Here is a 19,218-nt window from a genome sequence, read left to right as displayed (position 1 = left end):
TCAAGCAGATATTGACAGGTTTGTAGCGGGGGGGGGGGGGGGGGAATGCTAGGGGTTCAACCCCCCCCCCCCCCGAAATTTTCAAAATCCCTCCCGAAATTTTTTTCTGGCTACGGCCCTGGATACTATCCATCCACCTTGCCCTTGGTCGGCCCCTTTTCTTTTTTCTTTCCATTTTCTCCAGCATCATTATCTTCTCCAAGCTTTCCTGTCTTCTCATTATGTGGCCAAAGTACTTCATCTTTGCCTTTCCCCCAGTGAGCAGTCGGGCATTATTTCCTGGAGGATGGACTGGTTTGATCTTCTCGCGGTCCAAGGCAGTCTCCCCAAAATTGGGATTCAAAGCTGCTAACAACAAATACTAAAGAATTTTCCAATATGGAAGAAAACATAGGTTTTTGGAGTCAGATTTTAAGAAGCTAATTATATTTTGTCTAGATAGGCAAATAAATTGGCTTTGCTTTCTCCTGCATTCAACTGTTCATGGACCTCATCAAATGAGGGAATTTAGTGTCCTAGGATGCTTTCACCTTGTTCTTTTCCACAACTGTGATGTCTATTATTATTATTATTATTATTATTATTATTATTATTCACCTGAAGGAAAATATGCATTCAGTATCTGAAGGGGTTAAGGGTTGCTCTGGGGCACATAGCCCCAGAGCAATGTTTTGCCCACCTTGAGTCCTTATATTGGGAGAAAGGTGGGACAAAAATAATGTAAGTAAGTATCAAACAATCAGCTGTATGCCTTCTACAGTGTATCAACAACTCAGCTTGTTCTGCAGTAAATTAAAAGGCCTTCAAGATGATGCACAAGCGATTCTCCAGTCTTCATGGCTCCCTTTCTTATGGAACATGTTATAAAAGTACTATCTCATTAAATGATAGCACTTAAGAAGTTATAACAAAATTAGGCATATTGTTATACTCTCATGCTTAGTCCTGGTTCAATAATTCATATAAGTGAAACGTAATATATAAACCAATCAAGAACAGTAGATTCTAGTCATTCTGCAATAAATCATTGGACCAAGGGAGGTTTTACCCTTCTTTCCAGAATAGCATGTGCAAAGGCCTCTTCTTGGTTGCTTACCTTCACTAGTAATAACAGGATGCTCAGCCCGCTGACAATGGGAATCCTCTGTTGCCGCCATTCCCAAGCAAAATATTCCCAGGCTTGTTATCAACAGCATGGCCATTTGAATGGCATCCTGCATATTGGCCATGGTTGCCTTTGCTCGGTCACATCTCCTTTAGCCAATAATTCTCCTTGTATTCAGATGCGAAAAGGACCTATGGAATAGAATAGCAACACTTTTACCACAAGACAAATGACAAACAACCCATATATTCTTGGGAGTCACATGATTTTTCAAATATTATGACAAGTTTCAGAAGTATATCTTGCCCCTCAACTCAAGACTCTTTATGGATTATCATGATATGCTATTGTGAAGGAGAGTGACAATATGTACACATCATCCATTTGCAGGGCCGGCCGGAGATATTTTTTTATGTAAAGCGGGGGTGCTGAAAAGCGCCCCCGCCACCGGCGCCCTGGCCCCGCCCAGCGTGCTCTGGCCCCGCCTCCCACGCTGCGTGGGAGGCGGGGCCAGGGCGAATAGTGAGGGGGCGGGGCCAGAGTTGGCCCCGCCCCCCGTGCCCTGGCCCCGCCTCCCACGCAGCGTGGGAGGCGGGGCCAGGGCACGCTGGGCGGGGGGGCGGGGCCAGAGTTGGCCCCGCCTCCCACGCTACCCCCCGCTCGCCCGTCTGGCCTTTTGTAGCAGGCCAGACTCAGCGGAGGTTTCTCCAGGCCGCGATTGCGGCCTGGAGGAACCTCCGCTGAGTCTGGCCTGCTACAAAAGGCCAGACGGGCGAGCGGGGGTAACGTGGGAGGCGGGGCCAGCTCTGACGCCGCTCCCCCCCCCCCGCCCAGCGTGCCTTGGCCCCGCCTCCCACGCTGCGTGGGAGGCAGGGCCAAGGCACGCTGGGCGGGGGGGGGGGAGCGGCGTCAGAGCTGGCCCCGCCTCCCACGCTACTCCCGCTCGCCCGTCTGGCCTTTTCTAGCAGGCCAGACGGGCCAGGGCGCACTGGGCGGGAGGCGGGGCACCGTCAGGGCGGTGCCCCGCCTCCCGCCCAGCCTGACGGCGCCCCCCCGGGCCTGCGCCCGAGGCGGCGGCGTCAGCTGCCGCATGAGTGGGGCCGGCCCTGTCCATTTGTTGCCCCCAAGTCTGCTAAGTTTATCCTGCTACTGCCACTGTCACCAAATTTACCATTTGAATTCAGCACTGAAGCAATATCAAACATTTTCCACTTTAAAAATACACGTTTTCCTTCCTTCAAAACAAGGTATGCACTGGGTTACTGTGAGTTTTCTAGGCTGTATGGCCATGTTCCAGAAGCATTCTTTCCTGATGTTTCACCTATGGCAGGCATCCTCAGAGGTTGTGAGATCCATTAGAAACTAGGCATGTGAGGTTTATATATCTGTGGAATGTACATTTTTTGCCATAAGAAGGCATCTACTTGCAAACAATGTGTGTGTAGTCAGCAGGTACTTAGAAGGGCCTTTAAAACTCATAGTTGATTTGTCATTTTTTTGTTCTTGTCTTGTTGCCGCACCATCATATTTCAGTATAAGATTTAGCAGTGAGCACAATGGTGGCATAGTACAACTCCATACAAGTGTCTGGAGAGAACAGTCTTTTGAATCAAGGGAGTTGTGTGTCACGTGCCATTATTATACGTTCAACAATAGCTTGGAGAATGCATACAAAACCTAAAAAGAGATTTAGCAGCATATTGGATATTCTCTACCCACTCCCCATACATTAACAACACAAATAATGTTATCTGTAGGAAGAAAAACAGGAGAGGAGGGAAAAGGAAATATCTGTGAATGTTGCAAAAGCAGAAATGTCAACATTTCTAAAAGCATCACTTTTCTTTATAAACTGTCTATACAGTGAATTTGTTTGCAATCCTGGCCCAGCTCATCTTTACTATGAATATGCTATGAATCTGTACTTGGAGTTTCTATGCAGACACTCTATTTGATATACTTCTATTGGATACATAACACTGTAGCTGTCCCTTTTATATAGCTGCCCTAGGGAAATGGAGGAATAAACGAGACCTATTAGAGAATGCTGCTATTTGCACTGAGACAGTGATCATTTTTATCTTCTAGTGATGATTCAGTGTTTGTCGCTTAGCTTAGCTACCAGAGGCAGCAATTGTGGTGAACAATGGCTTTTGGGATGTTTTCCATACATTCCTAGAGTTGTTTGGAAGCTTTTCAGAGGGTTTCAGGGACAGGATGAGAGGAGAAACCCTGCTTCCCTGAAGGAAATATTTTACAATCCCAACTATGGGGAGAGTATGGATACACAAATGCATGTACAGTAGAGTCTCATTTATCCAAGCTAAACGGGCCGGCAGAAGCTTGGATAAGCGAATATCTTGGATAATAAGGAGGGATTAAGGAAAAGCCTATTAAACATCAAATTAGGTTATGATTTTACAAATTAAGCACCAAATCTTCATGTTATACAACAAATTTGACAGAAAAAGTAGTTCAATACGGAGTAATGTTATGTTGTAATTAGTGTATTTACGAATTTAGCACCAAAATATCATGATATATTGAAAACATTGACTACAAAAATGGCTTGGATTATCCAGAGGCTTGGATAAGCGAGGTTTGGATAAGTGAGACTCTACTGTATTTATTAATTTATACATACCCTGCCTTCCTCCCAAAAGAAGATCCATGTGGCTCTTATTTGGTATGTCCCAAGGTGCACTCATAGTTCACAAAGAATAGCTCTGAGGCCTAGTCAGCATTCTACATAGAAAAAACGAGCAGAACACACCCTTTCTTTACAATATATAAAGATCAAATGACAACCACAAAGGGATTCCACACCTGGCCTGTGGTCAGAAAAGATTAATGCTACTGGCTTATTCACACATTTCTATTTTTTGTTAAGAAAAGCTTTCTCCTCCTATCCCCCCTCCTTCCCTAGGGGTGCCAGGTTGTGAGCTGAAAGTTTTGGGAATAGCTATGGATCTCCAGTTGTTCAGGAAGGGAGCCAAAACCCAAAGAAAGTTGCACTAGGGAGTGACTCTTACTTTTTTTTATCTTCTCCACTTTCCAGGTGATGCCAAGGCCCCCAGGATGACAGCTTTTTGTCATTAGGATATCAAAAAGCCGAAAGTGGGAGGTGTGGGTTGAGGTAAAGATACATGCACTTGAGGGCATTGTGCCATTTGGATCAAGGCAAGAAGATTTATGGGTATTGTTATACAAGCCCTGTGAATAGGGCAAATGACCAGTTTGCTTCCACAAACTGCAGCATCAGCTGGTGGCCTGGAAAAACTCTCTACATCATGTGTACTGCAACTAAGGCCATGTGGGATGCAAATGCCATTAGGTATATTTTGCCACCCTTAAAACTCTCCTCTGCCCCACCAATGTGAGTCACCATATCACATGATTAGCCAGGTTTTACTCCAGTTCTAATACTCTCGTGACTGTTTCCATGACTTTCTGAATCAGAAGATATTCTGACCTAGGTTGCTGTGAGTTTTCCGGGCTGTATCACCCACATCCTCAGAGGTTGTGAGGTGTTGGAAACTAGGCAAGTGGGGTTTATATATTTGTGGAATGTCCAGAGTGGGAGAAACAACTCTTGTCTGCTTCAGTCATGTGTGAATGTTGCAATTGGCAACCTTGATTAGCATTGAATGGCCTTGCAGCTTCTGATCTATTTCCTAACCTTGCCTGTACCATCCAGCCACCAATCATTTTATTCATATACACTCTTTCTCCTAGACTGGGCCACAAGTCAACTGCACCACTGTTATGGAATCAAAGGAGCCTACCCCCTACCCCTATCCCCCCAACAATATCGTTCAGTATTGCAACATGGACTCTGTGGCCCTGAAATCTCAGGGAATGGGGTGCTTTTGACCTGAAAACCCCTTCCTTACCTGACCTGATAGACTCTGGCAAATTCTCCCTCAAAGATGTGACATTAAATATGAGGTGGCCACCATATTTCAGCCTGATTATCTTCATCTTGGTCTGTTTCAAAATCAATTTGGAAATAGAAAGCCAGAATGATGTAATGGTATGAGAAATGGACTATAACTGGAGACCAGGGATTGATTCCATGTTAATCCATGGAAACCCACAAGATGACCTTGGATAAGTAAATATTAGCCCCAGGAAACCTTGTGATATGCTTGCCTTAGAGTCACTTTAACATACACCACCAATACCACCACCATCATCATAGTAAGAATGACAATGTTGCAATGTTGAGAGTGTCTACTCAGGGTTCCAGTCAGTCATATGTTCTTTCATAATTCCCTACTCCATGCTTTCTCTCATCTTTTCACAATATGCTTCCAAGAGTCAATTGACAGTGACCACTGTGCATGTTAGTTCTCTTTGGGCTGTGGTAAAAATACGCTGTTTGTAATGAAGATAATTTCTTGCTGTCACCTTTGTGCTATAGCTTATCTGCATGTCTGATGTGTCTGTCTGAGATTTTTCAAAGCACAACATTGAATCGCTCCACAGAGCTGTACTGATTGCTTTCCTGCAGCAAAACTTTGAAATCAGCAAATGGTGGGACTTTCTAGTGTCTGCCTGATGCCTTAGCTTAACAAATTCTAAAACCAAGGCTTTGGTCCAATTTACAGAGCATTGGCCTAAAACCCATCTATTTCATCCAACCTAGCTGTAGTTATGAAGTATTGTAACAAATAAAGCTGGTTCCCTCAACCACTGCTTCTCATGTGTTTATTCTTCCTATCCAGTTTTCTTTCCATAGTTCCCATGCAAGAAGTATCAGGTATGTTATGCTTTAAAGCTGAATGGGGAATATGATAAAGTAGTCAGTATTAGATATTAATTTGGAAAGCTATACCAAATGTATAAATCAATGAAAAAGGCGTTGAACAATCTTATTAATGTACATTTCTATATTGTCTTTTGTAACACCCCTCATTTTTCCTGGATACAAATCAATTGTGCAACAAACCATAATAATGGTAAAATACATCTCTGTAGTCCTAGTGTGTGAAAGCAACATGCACAACAAGAGGCACTTAATGCTAACAAAGAAAATGAATTCTTAAAGGCTTTCTAATGTACATTATCTCTTTTTCTCTGGATTATATTGATGGTACAAAAGAAAAATCCATTAGTTAGCTAAGGTTGACCACACTGCCTTAATTAGTCATTCATTATGGGCAATTACCCTAATCTGTTAAGAGATAGGTCAAAGTTAATCGTTCTGAAAAATTATAATGCCTCTGTTTGTGCATAGGCTGTACCGCTGGCCAAATGATGGGTAACACAGTTGACTTTATAGTGGTATCATTTAAATGCATAGCTCTGGACTGCATAGTGACCTAAGCCTAAATTACTGTATGCAATTTGTTATAATAAACATATAATATATTTCATAAATGTTTTGATGTATAAAATAATTTGTACCACAGATCTCTGGTTCAAAAACTGAATTACCTAATAAGCTAACAATGGTAATCCTATAATAAAACAATTCTGTCTTAGACTGCATCTACACTGTATGATAATGCAGTTTGGCACCACTTGAAATACCATGGCTCGATAATGTAGAATCCTGGGAATTACAATGTCCTTAGCCTTCTCTCACAAAGAGTACTGGTACCTCACCAAAGCAAACCAAAATGCAAATCCTAGAATACCATAGCATTGTGTCATGGCAGTTAGATTGGTGTTAAACCAAGGCTGGCCCTAGGTAATTTTCAAGTGTAAGAGAACATAATTTTGACACACACCCCCAACCAATCACTGAAAAATAAAAGCGTTGGATAAGCGAAAATGTTGGATAATAAAGAGGGAGTAAGGAAAAGCCTATTAAACATCCCATTACATTATGATTTTACAAATTAAGCACCAAAACATCATGTTTTACAACAAACTAGCTGTGCCCGGCCATGCGTTGCTGTGGCGTATGTAGAGGGTGGATGGCCATCTGTCAAGAGTGCTTGGATTGTGTCCTGCATGGTAGAAGGGTTGGACTGGATGGCCCTTTGGGGTCTCTCCAAACTCTTGGATTGTATGGTTGTATTATCATTGTTTTTATTATCTTTATGATTATTATCATTATTATGTAGAGGTTGGATGGCCATGTGTTAGGTGTGTTTGGATTGGTAGAAGGAAGTTGAACTGGATGAGCCTTAGGAATCTCTCCTAACCTTAGGATGCCATGATATTGTTATTATTATTGTTACTGTTATTATTTACAGGCTGGATGGCCATCTGTTGGGTGTGCTTGGATTGTGTCCTCTATTGCAGAAATGGTTTGGGCTGGATGGGGTTTAGGGGTCTGTCCTAACTGTATGATTGTCTGATGGGATTATTGTTATTATTGTGGAGGTATTGGATGGGCATCTGCGAGGAGTGTTTGGATTGTGTCCTCCATTGGAAAAATGGGTTGGACTGGATGGTCTTATGGTTCTGTCATAACTGTTTGATTCTGTGATGCGATGTTGATTATTATTATTGTTATTATTGTTATCATTATTATTATTATTATGGAGAGGCTGGATGGACATCTGTCAGGAGTGTTTGGATTGTGTCCTCTTGTATGGTTGAAGGAAGTTGTACTGGATGTTACTGAGGGGTGTCTCTAAACCTTAGGATGTTATGATATTGCAGAGGTTGGATGGCCATCTGTGAGGAATGTTTGGATTATGTCCTGTTTTATGGTAGAAGGAAGTTGAAGTGGTTGTTGCTGAGGGGTCTCTGTGGACCCTTAGCTTTCATGATATTAGAGCAATTGGATAGCCATCTGTGTTGAGTGTTTGGATTGTGTCCTGTGTTATGGTAGATGGAAGTTGAAGTTGTTGTTCCTGAGTGGTGTTAGAGAACCCTTGGATTTTATGATAGTACAGCGGTTGGATTGCCATCTGTCTGGACTGTTTGAATTGTGTCCTGTTTTATGGTAGGAAGAACTTGAGCAGGAAAGGAAGCGGGTGGGTGTTCTGGCGGTGGAGGCATGGCGTTATAAAATCTCTGGCATTCCCCTTTGGGGGCAAGCTCTGCCGCTGCCGTTAGGCCGTCTTTCCTCCCTCCCCCCTCCAGGGTCGATAGGTGCCCGAAGTCAAGGAGGGAAAAAAGCGGCGGTTTCACCGTCCTCCTTCCCTCCTTCCTGATACCTCCTCAGACAGGAAACCCACCTAGCTCTCGGCAGTTTGTGTGAAGAGAAGGAGAGAGGAAACCGCCGTTTTTGTCCTCCTCCTTCCCTCCTTGTCGGTAGCTTCACAGGCGGGGAAGGCACCTTGCTCACGTCCGTTTGCCAGATCTGTAGGATAGTGAAAACCGCCGATTTCGCCGTTCTCTTTCCCTGCCACTTAAGAGCATGTGGGGAAGTTGTACAACTGTGAGCGGTGGTGTGCCAGGGCTGGTGGCCAAGATGGCGGTGGTTGCAGTAGCCGGCAAGTGAGGGTGCGAGGGAGCGTGGAGAAGGGGGTGGGGTGGGTGAGTTTCGCATGCTGGGCCTGTCCCGCACAAGCGCACATTGTTTTCGTGGGTTTTTGGGTTTGTGTTGGCCACTGATGTTGATGTGAATTGTGGCTTAGTCGTCTAAACCCAGCCGCAAGGGCATTGTGTTGTTAAGTTTCGTGGTTCTGAGTGCTGTAGTTTCTTTGTTTTAGATTAAGATAAAAATAGACAGACCATTTTTATATATATACATCAATCAACAGAAAAAGCGGTTCAATACATGGTAATGTTATGTAGGAATTACTATATTTGCGAATTTAGCACCAAACATTGAACTGGGATATAGGGCAGTGTGGACTCAGATAACCCAGTTCAAAGAAGATATTGTGGGTTATTCTGCCTTGATATTCTGGGGGATATGGCTGTGTGGAAGAGCCCTGAGGGTCCGTCCACACAGCCATATAAGCCAGAATATCAAGGCAGATAATCCACATTATCTGCTTTGAACTGGATTATATAGAAGTGTGGACTCGGATAACCCAGATCAAGGCAGATATTGTGGGTTATTCTGCTTTGATATTCTGGGTTATATGGCTGTGTGGAAGAGTCCTGAGGGTCCTTAGGAATCCATAGGAATTAAAAGGCCACTGAAAGGGATCTGGCCCCTGGTATTTAAAAAAAATCTCTAAAATCAGGACAGTAAATAAAGAACAACACTCTGAAAACAGGGGAAATCCAGACAAAAAACAATCAGGGCCAGCTAACACCTCCCAACCAAGGATGCCCCCAGGGAGGAAACAGCCAGGCTTTGAACCTGTAAGGCCATTAAATGCTAATCAAGCTGGCCAATTGCAACATTCACACTAGCCTCAAACAGACAAGAGCTCATTCTCCCACCCTGGACTTTCCACAGATATATAAATCCCACTTACCTAGCTTCCAACAGACCTCACAACCTCTGAGGTCAGGAGAGAAAGCTTCTGGAACATGGCCAGGCAGCCCGGAGACCTGGTCTCAAGGGCAAGGCCAGGCCAGGCTGCGCAGGCAGGCCATGGGCCATACATCCTGGAAAACTTAAAGCAACCCAGTGATCCCGGTCTGACACCACTTTAACTGCCATGGCCCAATGCTCAATTGAATCCTGGGAGTTGTAGTTTGCTGAGACATCAGCATTCTTTGGCAGAGAAGACGAGATCTTGCAAAGCTATAGCTCCATGATTCCATAGCAATGAGTCGTTGAAGTGGTATCAAACTATTAATCCTACAGTACAGATGCATCCACAGACTAGGGATCATTTTGTGAAGGCGATGATGGCATGATTCACAACAACGTAAGGTAAAGTGTATATTGGGGTGTATATTGGACTGCAACTCCCATCATCCAAAATAGACAGTGATGATAGATGATGGGATGCACAGTTCAGGAAACATCTGGAGGGCCCCAAGTTCTCTCCATCCTTGACTCAGTAATAAAGTAAAGATGTGGATAGGTTTCATGTTCTAGGCTATGGAATCATGGGATTCATAGTTCGGTGAGGCACCAGTCTAGAGAAGGCTAAAGGACCTTGTAAAACTACAACTCCCAGGAACACAAAGCATTGAGCCATGGCAGTTAAAGCTGTGTTGGGCTGCATTATATATACCGTGTAGAGTCCTGGGAAAACTCTGGCCCTCCAGGTGTTTTGGACTTTAACTCCCACAATTCCTACCAACTGTTAGGAATTGTGGGAGTTAAAGTCCAAAACACCTGGAGGGCCAGAGATGCCACCTTCCCTTTCCTGCGACAGCACACAAAAGGCACTGCAGACTGATTCGGGCAGAGAAGTCAGCCATAGCAGAGCACCTCATGAACCAACCTGGACACAGTATATTATTTGAGAAGACAGAAATGCTGGACCACTCTTAACCACCATGTCAGACTACACAGAGGAGCCACTGAAATCCACAAGCATGTGGACAATTTCAACAGAAAGGAGAAAACCATGAAAATGAACACCAGCTGGCTACCAATATTTAAAAAAACCACAAAAATCAGAACAGTAAATAAGGAACACTCTGAAAACAGAGGAATTCCAGACATGAGTCAATCAGGGGCAGCATACGCCTCCAAATAAAGCATTCCCCCAGGCAGGAAGAAGCCAGGACATGAAGTTTGCAAGGCCATTAATGCTAATCAAGATGATTAACAACATTCACACCTGCCTCCATAGACAAGAATTATTTCTCCCACTCTGGAACTTCCACAGATGTTTAATATAAACCTTCCTTGCTTAGTTTTTCCAGTATACCTCACAACCTCTGAGGATGCCTGCCATAGATTTGGGTGAAACGTCAGGAGAGAATACTTCTGGATTCTGGTCCTGCAGGCTGGGAAACACACAGCAACCCTCAATCAGAGAAGATTCAATAAGAATATAACACAGAGTCAGGTTGTCCTAAAGGTGCCTTGGATGTTTGCTTCTAATTGCTCTGCAAGGCTAGGGCTGGCTGCCTTTAACCACAGGCGCAGATGCAACAGTGTTTGAGTAGCACATCTCACAGGTGTGGGTAGGTGGCCTGTGATTGTGTCTGAGGGTGTGTTCTCGGGAGTCTGGCTGAAATGGAGGGGAATTCAGCTGTGTCTCCTGGCAAAGGGCCAGAGAAGGGCTCTGGGCAAGTCTTCTGCTCCTTCAGGGGAGGCAGGCTCTGCAGGGTGGGCAGCGGAGTATCGAATGGATGAGAAGCTGAAGCTCAGTGGTTGGCACTTGAAATGCAGAGTCATGACTCGTGGAAAGTAGTTCTGCAAACATACCAGCAGAGAGAGAGAAACTATTTTCCTGGTTGGAAAGGGTTTTGGCAAATTGGAACTCTTGATTTAATTCAGTGTACTGGCAAAGTGCAGCAAGGTACACGGCTAACCGGAGGGTTCATTGCATGAGCAAGGCTGCAGCTACACTGTAGAAGTAAGACAGTTTGGCCCCACTTGTAACTGCATGGCTGAATGGTATGGATTCATGGGAGTTGCAGTCTTGCAAGGTCGGTAGCCTTCTCTGTCCAAAAAGGTTGCTGGTGCAGCATCAAACTGCAGTTGCTATGATTCCATAGGATTGAAGCCTGGCAGTTAAAGTGGGGTAGTCTGCCATCCAAGTACTAAGGAGAGCTGACCCTACCTAGGGTGCTTGTAGGGTATTTGGAAGTAATTCATAAACAGGGAACTTTTTTTGGGGCACCTAGCCAGCAGGGAGACCCTGACACATGTGCATGGCTACTAAAGAATATGTAGCTTTCATTCCCAGATAGATGTGTGCTAACAGAGACAGGAGTATAACAATAGCAGAAATGTTGGATAATAAGGAGGGATTAAGGAGAAGCCTATTAAACATCAAATTACATTATGATTTTACAAATTTAGCACCAAAACATCATGTTTTACAATAAATCAACAGAAAAAGCAGTTCAATACATGGTAATGTTATGTAGGAATTACTATATTTGCGAATTTAGCACCAAACATTGAACTGGGATATAGGGCAGTGTGGACTCAGATAACCTAGTTCAAAGAAGATATTGTGGGTTATTCGGCTTTGATATTCTGGGTGATATGGCTGTGTGGAAGAGCCCTGAGGGTCCTTAGGAATCCATAAGAAAGGCCACCGAAAGGGATCTGGCCCCCAGTATTTAAAAAAATCTCTAAAATCAGGACAGTAAATAAAGGACAACACTCTGAAAACGGAAAATCCATACAGGAAATAATCAGGGCCAGCTAACACCTCCCAAGGCCATTAAATGCTAATCAAGCTGGCCAATTGCAACATTCACACTAGCCTCAAACAGAAAATAGCTCTTTCTCCCACCCTGGACTTTCCACAGATATATAAACCCCACTTACCTAGCTTCCAACAGACTCACAACCTCTGAGGATGCCTGCCATAGGTGTGGGTTTACTGTCAGGAGAGAAAGCTTCTGGAACATGGCCAGGCAGGCTGGAGACCTGGCCTCGAGGGCGAAGGCCAGGCCGCAGCAGCAGAGGCAGGCCAGGCTGCGGAGGCAGGAAGGCCACGCCTGCGATGGCGCCTTCAGCAACCGCTTACTTCGCCTAATGGTTGAACCGCCCCTGATTAATTCTACAATGTAAATGCATTGCTAGGATTGTTGCAATGAGCAACAATCCTAGCCTGGTTTCAACAGTTTTTATGACCAAAGTATTTCTGGGTTGTTGTATGTCTTTCGGGCTGTGTGGTCATGTTCCAGAAGTATTCTCTCTTGACGTTTCGCCCACATCTATGGCAGGCATCCATAGATGTGGCCGAAACATCAGGAGAGAATACTTCTGGAACATGGCCACACAGCCCGAAACACATACAACAACCCTGTGATCCCAGCCATGAAAGCCTTTGACAACACAAAGTATTTCTGTTTTCTTTTAATATCTTTGTTGACATTTGATCCAGATACTGCTTCTAGACAACACAATCCAAGCCCTCTGGAGTGAGATGAAAATAAGACAGAGTTGAGGGCCAGCCATACCCTGAAGGTCTCAAACTGCCAAACTCTGTACATAGGCTTTCATGGAGATCAGGAGTTTGTAACACATGGCCATTTTTGTTGCAGCCATCACTACCACTGAAACCTGGTAGCAAGTCATGCTGCTAAATTTTGATGTCAAATTGGGGAAAGGCACAAAAGTGTAATCATTGCTTTAAAGGGATTTTTGTAGTTTGTTGCCAGAATTTTGCAGCAAACAAGGGAACTCCCATTAAAAATCCCTGTTTGTTATAATTGTTTTGTTAACATTGCTTCTGAAATTTGGCAGCACAACCTGGCACTGCCTTTGGCACAGTATGTGTGCCTGTGGCTGGTCCAGGGCTAAGGAGAACTTGTCCCTACTGCAAAGCAAACATAATCCAATCTGCATGTATTTTGGCTTCCTTGGTACTCTCATCCACTCCATCATCCTCCAAATACTCTTTCCAAATTTATTTTAATACACAGAATATTTGGGTGAAAATTATATGGAAAATCAACACTTTCCTTCAAGTGCCTTATTTTCATTTGTATGTCAAAAAAGAGAACTTATTTCCCCTTCTCTTTCATTTGCATCACTTTCATCACCATCCATCACTTTCCAAAAGAACACAATGTTTTCTTCAGGCATTTGTGCCTTCAATATGACTTTAATATCTCTCTGCCCATGAACCCAAAAAAGTGAACTGATATTCACAAAAATCTACACTAAAATAAACATGTTACTCTTAAAGATGCTGCTAGTTTTATACCTACTTCTAAAAGTATTGAACAGGACAGACATATAAAGTCATACTTTAAATGTATGCAACAAGAAGCCAACATGAAAACCAAACAAGGAATGTCCCACTAAAATCAGAGGGGAAAAAAATCCAGAATTTGGACACCTGTTATTACTCTTTTGCTTTAGAAGGAAAAATGCCAGAGGATTCAGTTCAAACAATCCATAGAGCAGATTGTTAAAAAGCAGTATGTATTCTATACACACAGAGACCTGTTTAGTCTCATAAAGTATAATGACATTTACCACACTAACATCATTTGCCTTAGAGGATGCTCCATAAACTCTACAATTTTCCCCTGCCCATTTGACAACCTCCTCCAAGGAAGCTCATAAAAGAACCCGATTGTTCTCTCCCCAACTCCTTTCAATTTTATTTAATGGGTCTCATAGGACTCTTACAGTCTTATTAAAGGACCATCTAGGCCTTACCCATTACTGAGATGTATCCTATGATTGATTAAGAGACCAAAACCTGGAGGAGCCTTTGCTTCTGCAGTATAGTATGTCTTAACTGTCCCTTACCAAAGTAATAAAAAATAAGAAAATTGCATTGGAAATACACTAAACTAATTTTGTCTTTCACCACAGGAACGCATTGGCAACATAAAGAACTACCAATCAACCCAACACAGAGTTGTTTAAACAGGCAGGATTTGCTCTGTTTGCTCCACAGGTTCTTTCCCCCTTCTACACAATAATCATTTTCCAAAAGCATCAATATTGATGGTATAGCCAAAAAGGTAAAACAACAACAGCAAGGTTTTGGGTTTTTTAAAGGATTTTATGCTCACATTTAAACATGAATTAGGATCCATAGTGATGGTAGCTTTCATAATTCAGGGAAAATTTAACAAATGACATCTTTTCCCTTATATATTCAAAATAGAAATAAAATATAGAGAAGTTGAGTGAGAATAAAATATAATTAGGGAAGGAGCAAATACCATTTTCTGTATTTGATATGGTTTTCTACCATAGGTGGGTGCTGTCTCAACATTAGTAAAGGTAAAGGTTTCCCCTGACGGTAAGTCCAGTCATATCTGACTCTGGGGGTTGGTGCTCATCAACATTGCTAAGCCAAAGAGCCGGCGTTGTTCATAGACATCTCCAGGTCATATGGCCGGCATGACTGCATGGAGTGCCGTTACCTTCCCGCCGGAGCAGTACCTATTGATCTACTCACATTGGCATGTTTTCGAACTGCTAGGTTGGCATAAGCTGGAGCTAATAGCGGGCGCTCACTCTGCTCCCGGGATTTGAACCTGGGACCTTTTGGTCTGCAAGTTCAGCAGCTCAGTGCTTTAACACACTTCACCACCGGGGCTCTCAACATTGGCTCCCTCTAAATACAGGGTCCAGATGGGGAAACACACTGTTCCCCTTCTCTCTTAAGCAATCCCCCTCCTCGACTGAATCAATGGTTAATTGGCAGGCCTGTAAACAGATTACTGCTTAACCATCTTTACCTTTAGGACTTCATCAGACACAGGGTCCCCCGTGTTTCTACACACTTTTGAAACAGTTTACAGACAGAGTTCCACGAAGCCCATCAGACGACCCAAAACTAGTCACCCATGGGACTCCGCCTGTAAACTCTTTCAAAAGTGTATAGAAATGGAGGATTATGGCATAGAATCATAGAGTTGGAAGAGACCTCATCGGCCATCCAGTCCAACCCCCTGCCAAGAAGCAGGAAAACTGCATTCAAAGCACCCCCAACAGATGGCCATCCAGCCTCTGTTTAAAAGCCTCCAAAGAAGGAGCCTCTTTCACACCCTGGGGCAAAGAGTTCCACTGTCAAACAGCTCTCACAGTTAGGAAGTTCTTCCGAATGTTCAGGTGGAATCTCCTTTCCTGTAGTTTGAAGCCATTTTTCTGTGGCCTAGTCTCCAGGGCAGCTTGCTCCCTCCTCCCTATGACTTTCCCTGCATATTTATACATGGACCTCATCATGCCTCCTCTCAGCCTTCTCTTCTGCAGGCTAAACATACCCAGGTCTTGAAGCCACTCCTCACAGGGCTTGTTCCCCAGACCCTTGATCATTTTAGTAATTCTCCTCTGGACACATTCCAGTTTGTCGACATCTCCCTTAAATTGTGGTGCCCAGAGTTGGACACAATATTCCAGGTGTGGTCTGACCAAAGCACAATAGAGGGATAGAATGACTTCCCTGGATCTAGACACTATACTCCTATTTATGCAGGCCAAAATCCCACTGGCCTTTTTAGCTGCTGCATCACATTTTTAGCTCATGTTTAACTTGTTGTCCACGAGGACTCCAAGATCTGCTGTTAAGCCAGGCATCCCTCATTCTATATCTCTGCATTTCATTTTTTCTGCCTAAATGGAATATCTTGCATTCATCCCTCCCATTGTGCAGAAATGTCTGAAGGCGCTTAATTTAACACGTAATGGGATCCATCAGATTCAACTATGTTAGATCAATTTAGTGAGGTTGAAAAGTGTGTGTTTCTATGGGCGGTCTCAAAATGTACATCGATGTTCCTTTTCTCACCAGTAATCCTCTTACATGATTATTTTGTGGCAATTTTAAAATTTGTCAGGAATTGTGAAATTTCGATATATCACCACTTAGCTGTTGCTATATTTTGCCCATTTTTAGACCTAGATTTTGGACTTCCACAATTCTGAGGTTTCTCCTTTTTTAAAGGAAAGGAAGAAACAAAGAGGTATGGGCAGGGACTTCACTTACCCATGTAATAGCTCAGAACACAGAGGGTTACTCTAGAAATGGGCAAAAGTACATCGCATGTGATAGGGTGACTATAATATCCGTTTTCATTGTAAACACAACAGAACAAAAAGCTATGGTAAGAGGGCGATTCCTCCTGCTTTCCCCTGTATGGGATGAGGTCATAAGTCAGATGTTTGGTCCCCTAAATAGGGACGGGTGTTGTGACAACAAGAGAGGCAAAACGAGATACAGTGTTCCCTCACTTATCGCTGGGGTTAGGTTCCAGGACCACCCACAATAAGTGAAAATCCATGAAGTAGGGACACTATATTTTAATATTTATACATTATTTTAGTTATATATTATTTTAAGTCTTTATCAACCAATTGTGTCCTTCTCCTCCCATTGCCGCTTGGGCTCCTTTTCTCTCCTTTTGGCTTCTCCTTCCTCCCTTCCTTAGGCTGCAAATTGCAATTTTTTACGATTTATAATACTCCTTTAGAGTTTATTGAAAAACCACGAAACAGCGAATCTGCAAAAAGTGAACCACGAAGTAGTGAGGGAACACTGTATACCAGATTTCAGCTCTTCACAGAAATTGGGGTGCAGCAAGATCCAAACAGGTCTATGAAATCTATACCATTTTCTCCTTAAGCATTACAAGGGCTTATGTTAAACATCATTCTGAACCATGCTTAAGAAAGTTCAATGTCTCGAGATGAACACTGAGTTGATAAACCAGTTACAATGGCTCTGTTTCCCCAAGGCCGCTACACCATGGAAACAAGAGCTCACTTATGAAGATGAGTACTCGAAAGAGTTGAAAATGTCATCTGAGAAGCAGCTTTGAAAACTATGATTGGCTTTTTACCTTTATAGAGGCACAAAGCATGGTTTAGCTCAGATACTAAAGGACCTCTCACACTATACATTTATAGTACTATAATTCCACTTTTATTGTCATGGCTGCATCCTATGGTATCCTATGGCTTACATTTTGGGAAGATACACTACACTTGAGGAACTCTCTGGAATTTTAAACCTCCTTCCTACATGGTACATCACAAGATCTCATAGGATGTTGACATGGGAGTGGAGTCATAGCACAATAATTATGTGGTGTGACGTGGTCTCTGGTAGACCATTTTCTGTCCCAGGAACAGACTATCAAAACTGTTTTAAAACCCCAAATAAAACAGAAAAGGAAATGGACAGAAGTCTAATTCTGCCTGTGAAAAAAGTGTTTTTTTCATGTTAAACAACTGTAGGATTTGCAACTTATTTAAAAGGCAAATAGTATATCCTGGAAACTATTGAGAAGAAATTTACATTTTTTCTCTTTTGTCACGCAGTGGGTCACAAAAAGGGTGGTGAGGAAGTCTGGGTGGAGGTCTGGGCTTGGTAAAACAGCACCCCAAAATTGTCATCTGCATTGGTCAGGTCAAAGTCTCTTGACATCAAGTTCCTATTCCTGTTGTTTGCATATGTTAAGTAGGATCAAAAGTTCATGTGTTAACCATAGTTAGTATAATTGTATAGCTCGATGGTATCAAACCTTATAATGTACTGTTGGTATCCTCAGTAATTCCCAGATAGATTTTAAAGGTTCAAAGGCTAGGAAATTGGAGGGTGTGTTTTCACTGTGGTACACAGCACTTAAAATAGAAGGGCTGTACAAACACACAAGATAATGACTCTCTGAAAGAACAGAGGCAGAAACAACAGCTGCTGTTTGGACACATCAATATGCTGAGCTTTCCTAGGGTGTTCCCAATCCAGAAAATGTTGGAATCAGCATTACATTAATCTCTTAAGAAAAGAAAAAAGTAAGTGGTGAGGATGCCCTATGACCAATAACCATATGCTACCTTAGGTTTAACAGCTAATGTTTTTAATCTAAACACTGAGTTTGATCTAAGTTTAATTATGGAAAATCTAGAAAACATAACATGGATTTTTTGAATTTAATAAACTTGGTGGGAAATGTTTTCTTCTTTAAAAAAAATCACATTTTGTATTTATTTTAACCTGAAATTATTTTATTATGAACTCTAAAACAAAAACAAAATACAAATACAATGTATTAAAGGGAAGTAATACAAGTTGTACAAGATAAAGAAATACCTATTCTAAGCTCTGATATAGATAATAAATATGTTATTTTAAAATGCAAATATGATTAAAGAAACATTTAAATTAGCACTGATAAATTCTGACTATTACTAGTTACTGAAAATAGATTTGTGAATTTTAAACTACTTGCTACTAGCTATAAACACGTATCTGTATGGCAAAGAACACAATTTAAGGCTCAGAGAAGACCCCCTTCTACACTGACATATAAAATCCAGATTATCTGTGTGGAATTGGATTATATGGCACTGTAGACTCAATTAATCCTGTTTAAAGCAAATAATATGAATTATCTACTTTGCTAATCTGGATCATATGGAAATGTTGAAGGGGCCTTAGTTGCTTTTGAGATCCTGGTGCTGTCTACAGTGACACATGCCTTGAGTGCATCCGGTTTGGATTACAGTAATGCACACTATGTGGAAACAGTCCCTGGGAACTTTTCAGAAACTTTAGTGGATCCAAAATGCTGTGGCCCAGCTGCTGACTGGGCAGGTTATGGGGAGCATATAATCCCTTTGCTGAAACAGCTACACTGTCAGCTAATCAATTTCTGGGTAGAATTCAAAACACTTATAACCTCTGAAACCCTAC

General features: G+C 42.6%; 1 protein-coding gene across 4 annotated transcripts in view; it reads right to left on the bottom strand.

Annotated features, from left to right (window-relative positions):
• sema5a (semaphorin 5A) overlaps positions 1–19,218 on the bottom strand; it is a 216,724-nt gene that overhangs the window by 128,290 nt on the left and 69,216 nt on the right. For 3 of the 4 annotated variants that reach the window (XM_008109113.3, XM_062977931.1, XM_062977929.1), the window contains exon 2: positions 1,097–1,296. In XM_008109113.3, the coding sequence (XP_008107320.1) occupies positions 1,097–1,229 (133 nt within the window). In that variant the 5' untranslated portion in view covers positions 1,230–1,296. Of the gene's footprint in view, positions 1–1,096; positions 1,297–3,749; positions 3,851–19,218 lie in introns of all 4 variants that reach the window. The other variant, XM_062977930.1, reaches the window with a different exon arrangement.

The sequence above is a fragment of the Anolis carolinensis genome, chromosome 4 (assembly GCF_035594765.1).
Source record: "Anolis carolinensis isolate JA03-04 chromosome 4, rAnoCar3.1.pri, whole genome shotgun sequence".
In the NCBI taxonomy this organism is placed as follows: Eukaryota; Metazoa; Chordata; class Lepidosauria; order Squamata; family Dactyloidae; genus Anolis; species Anolis carolinensis.
This window is presented reverse-complemented; position numbering and strand designations above follow the sequence as displayed.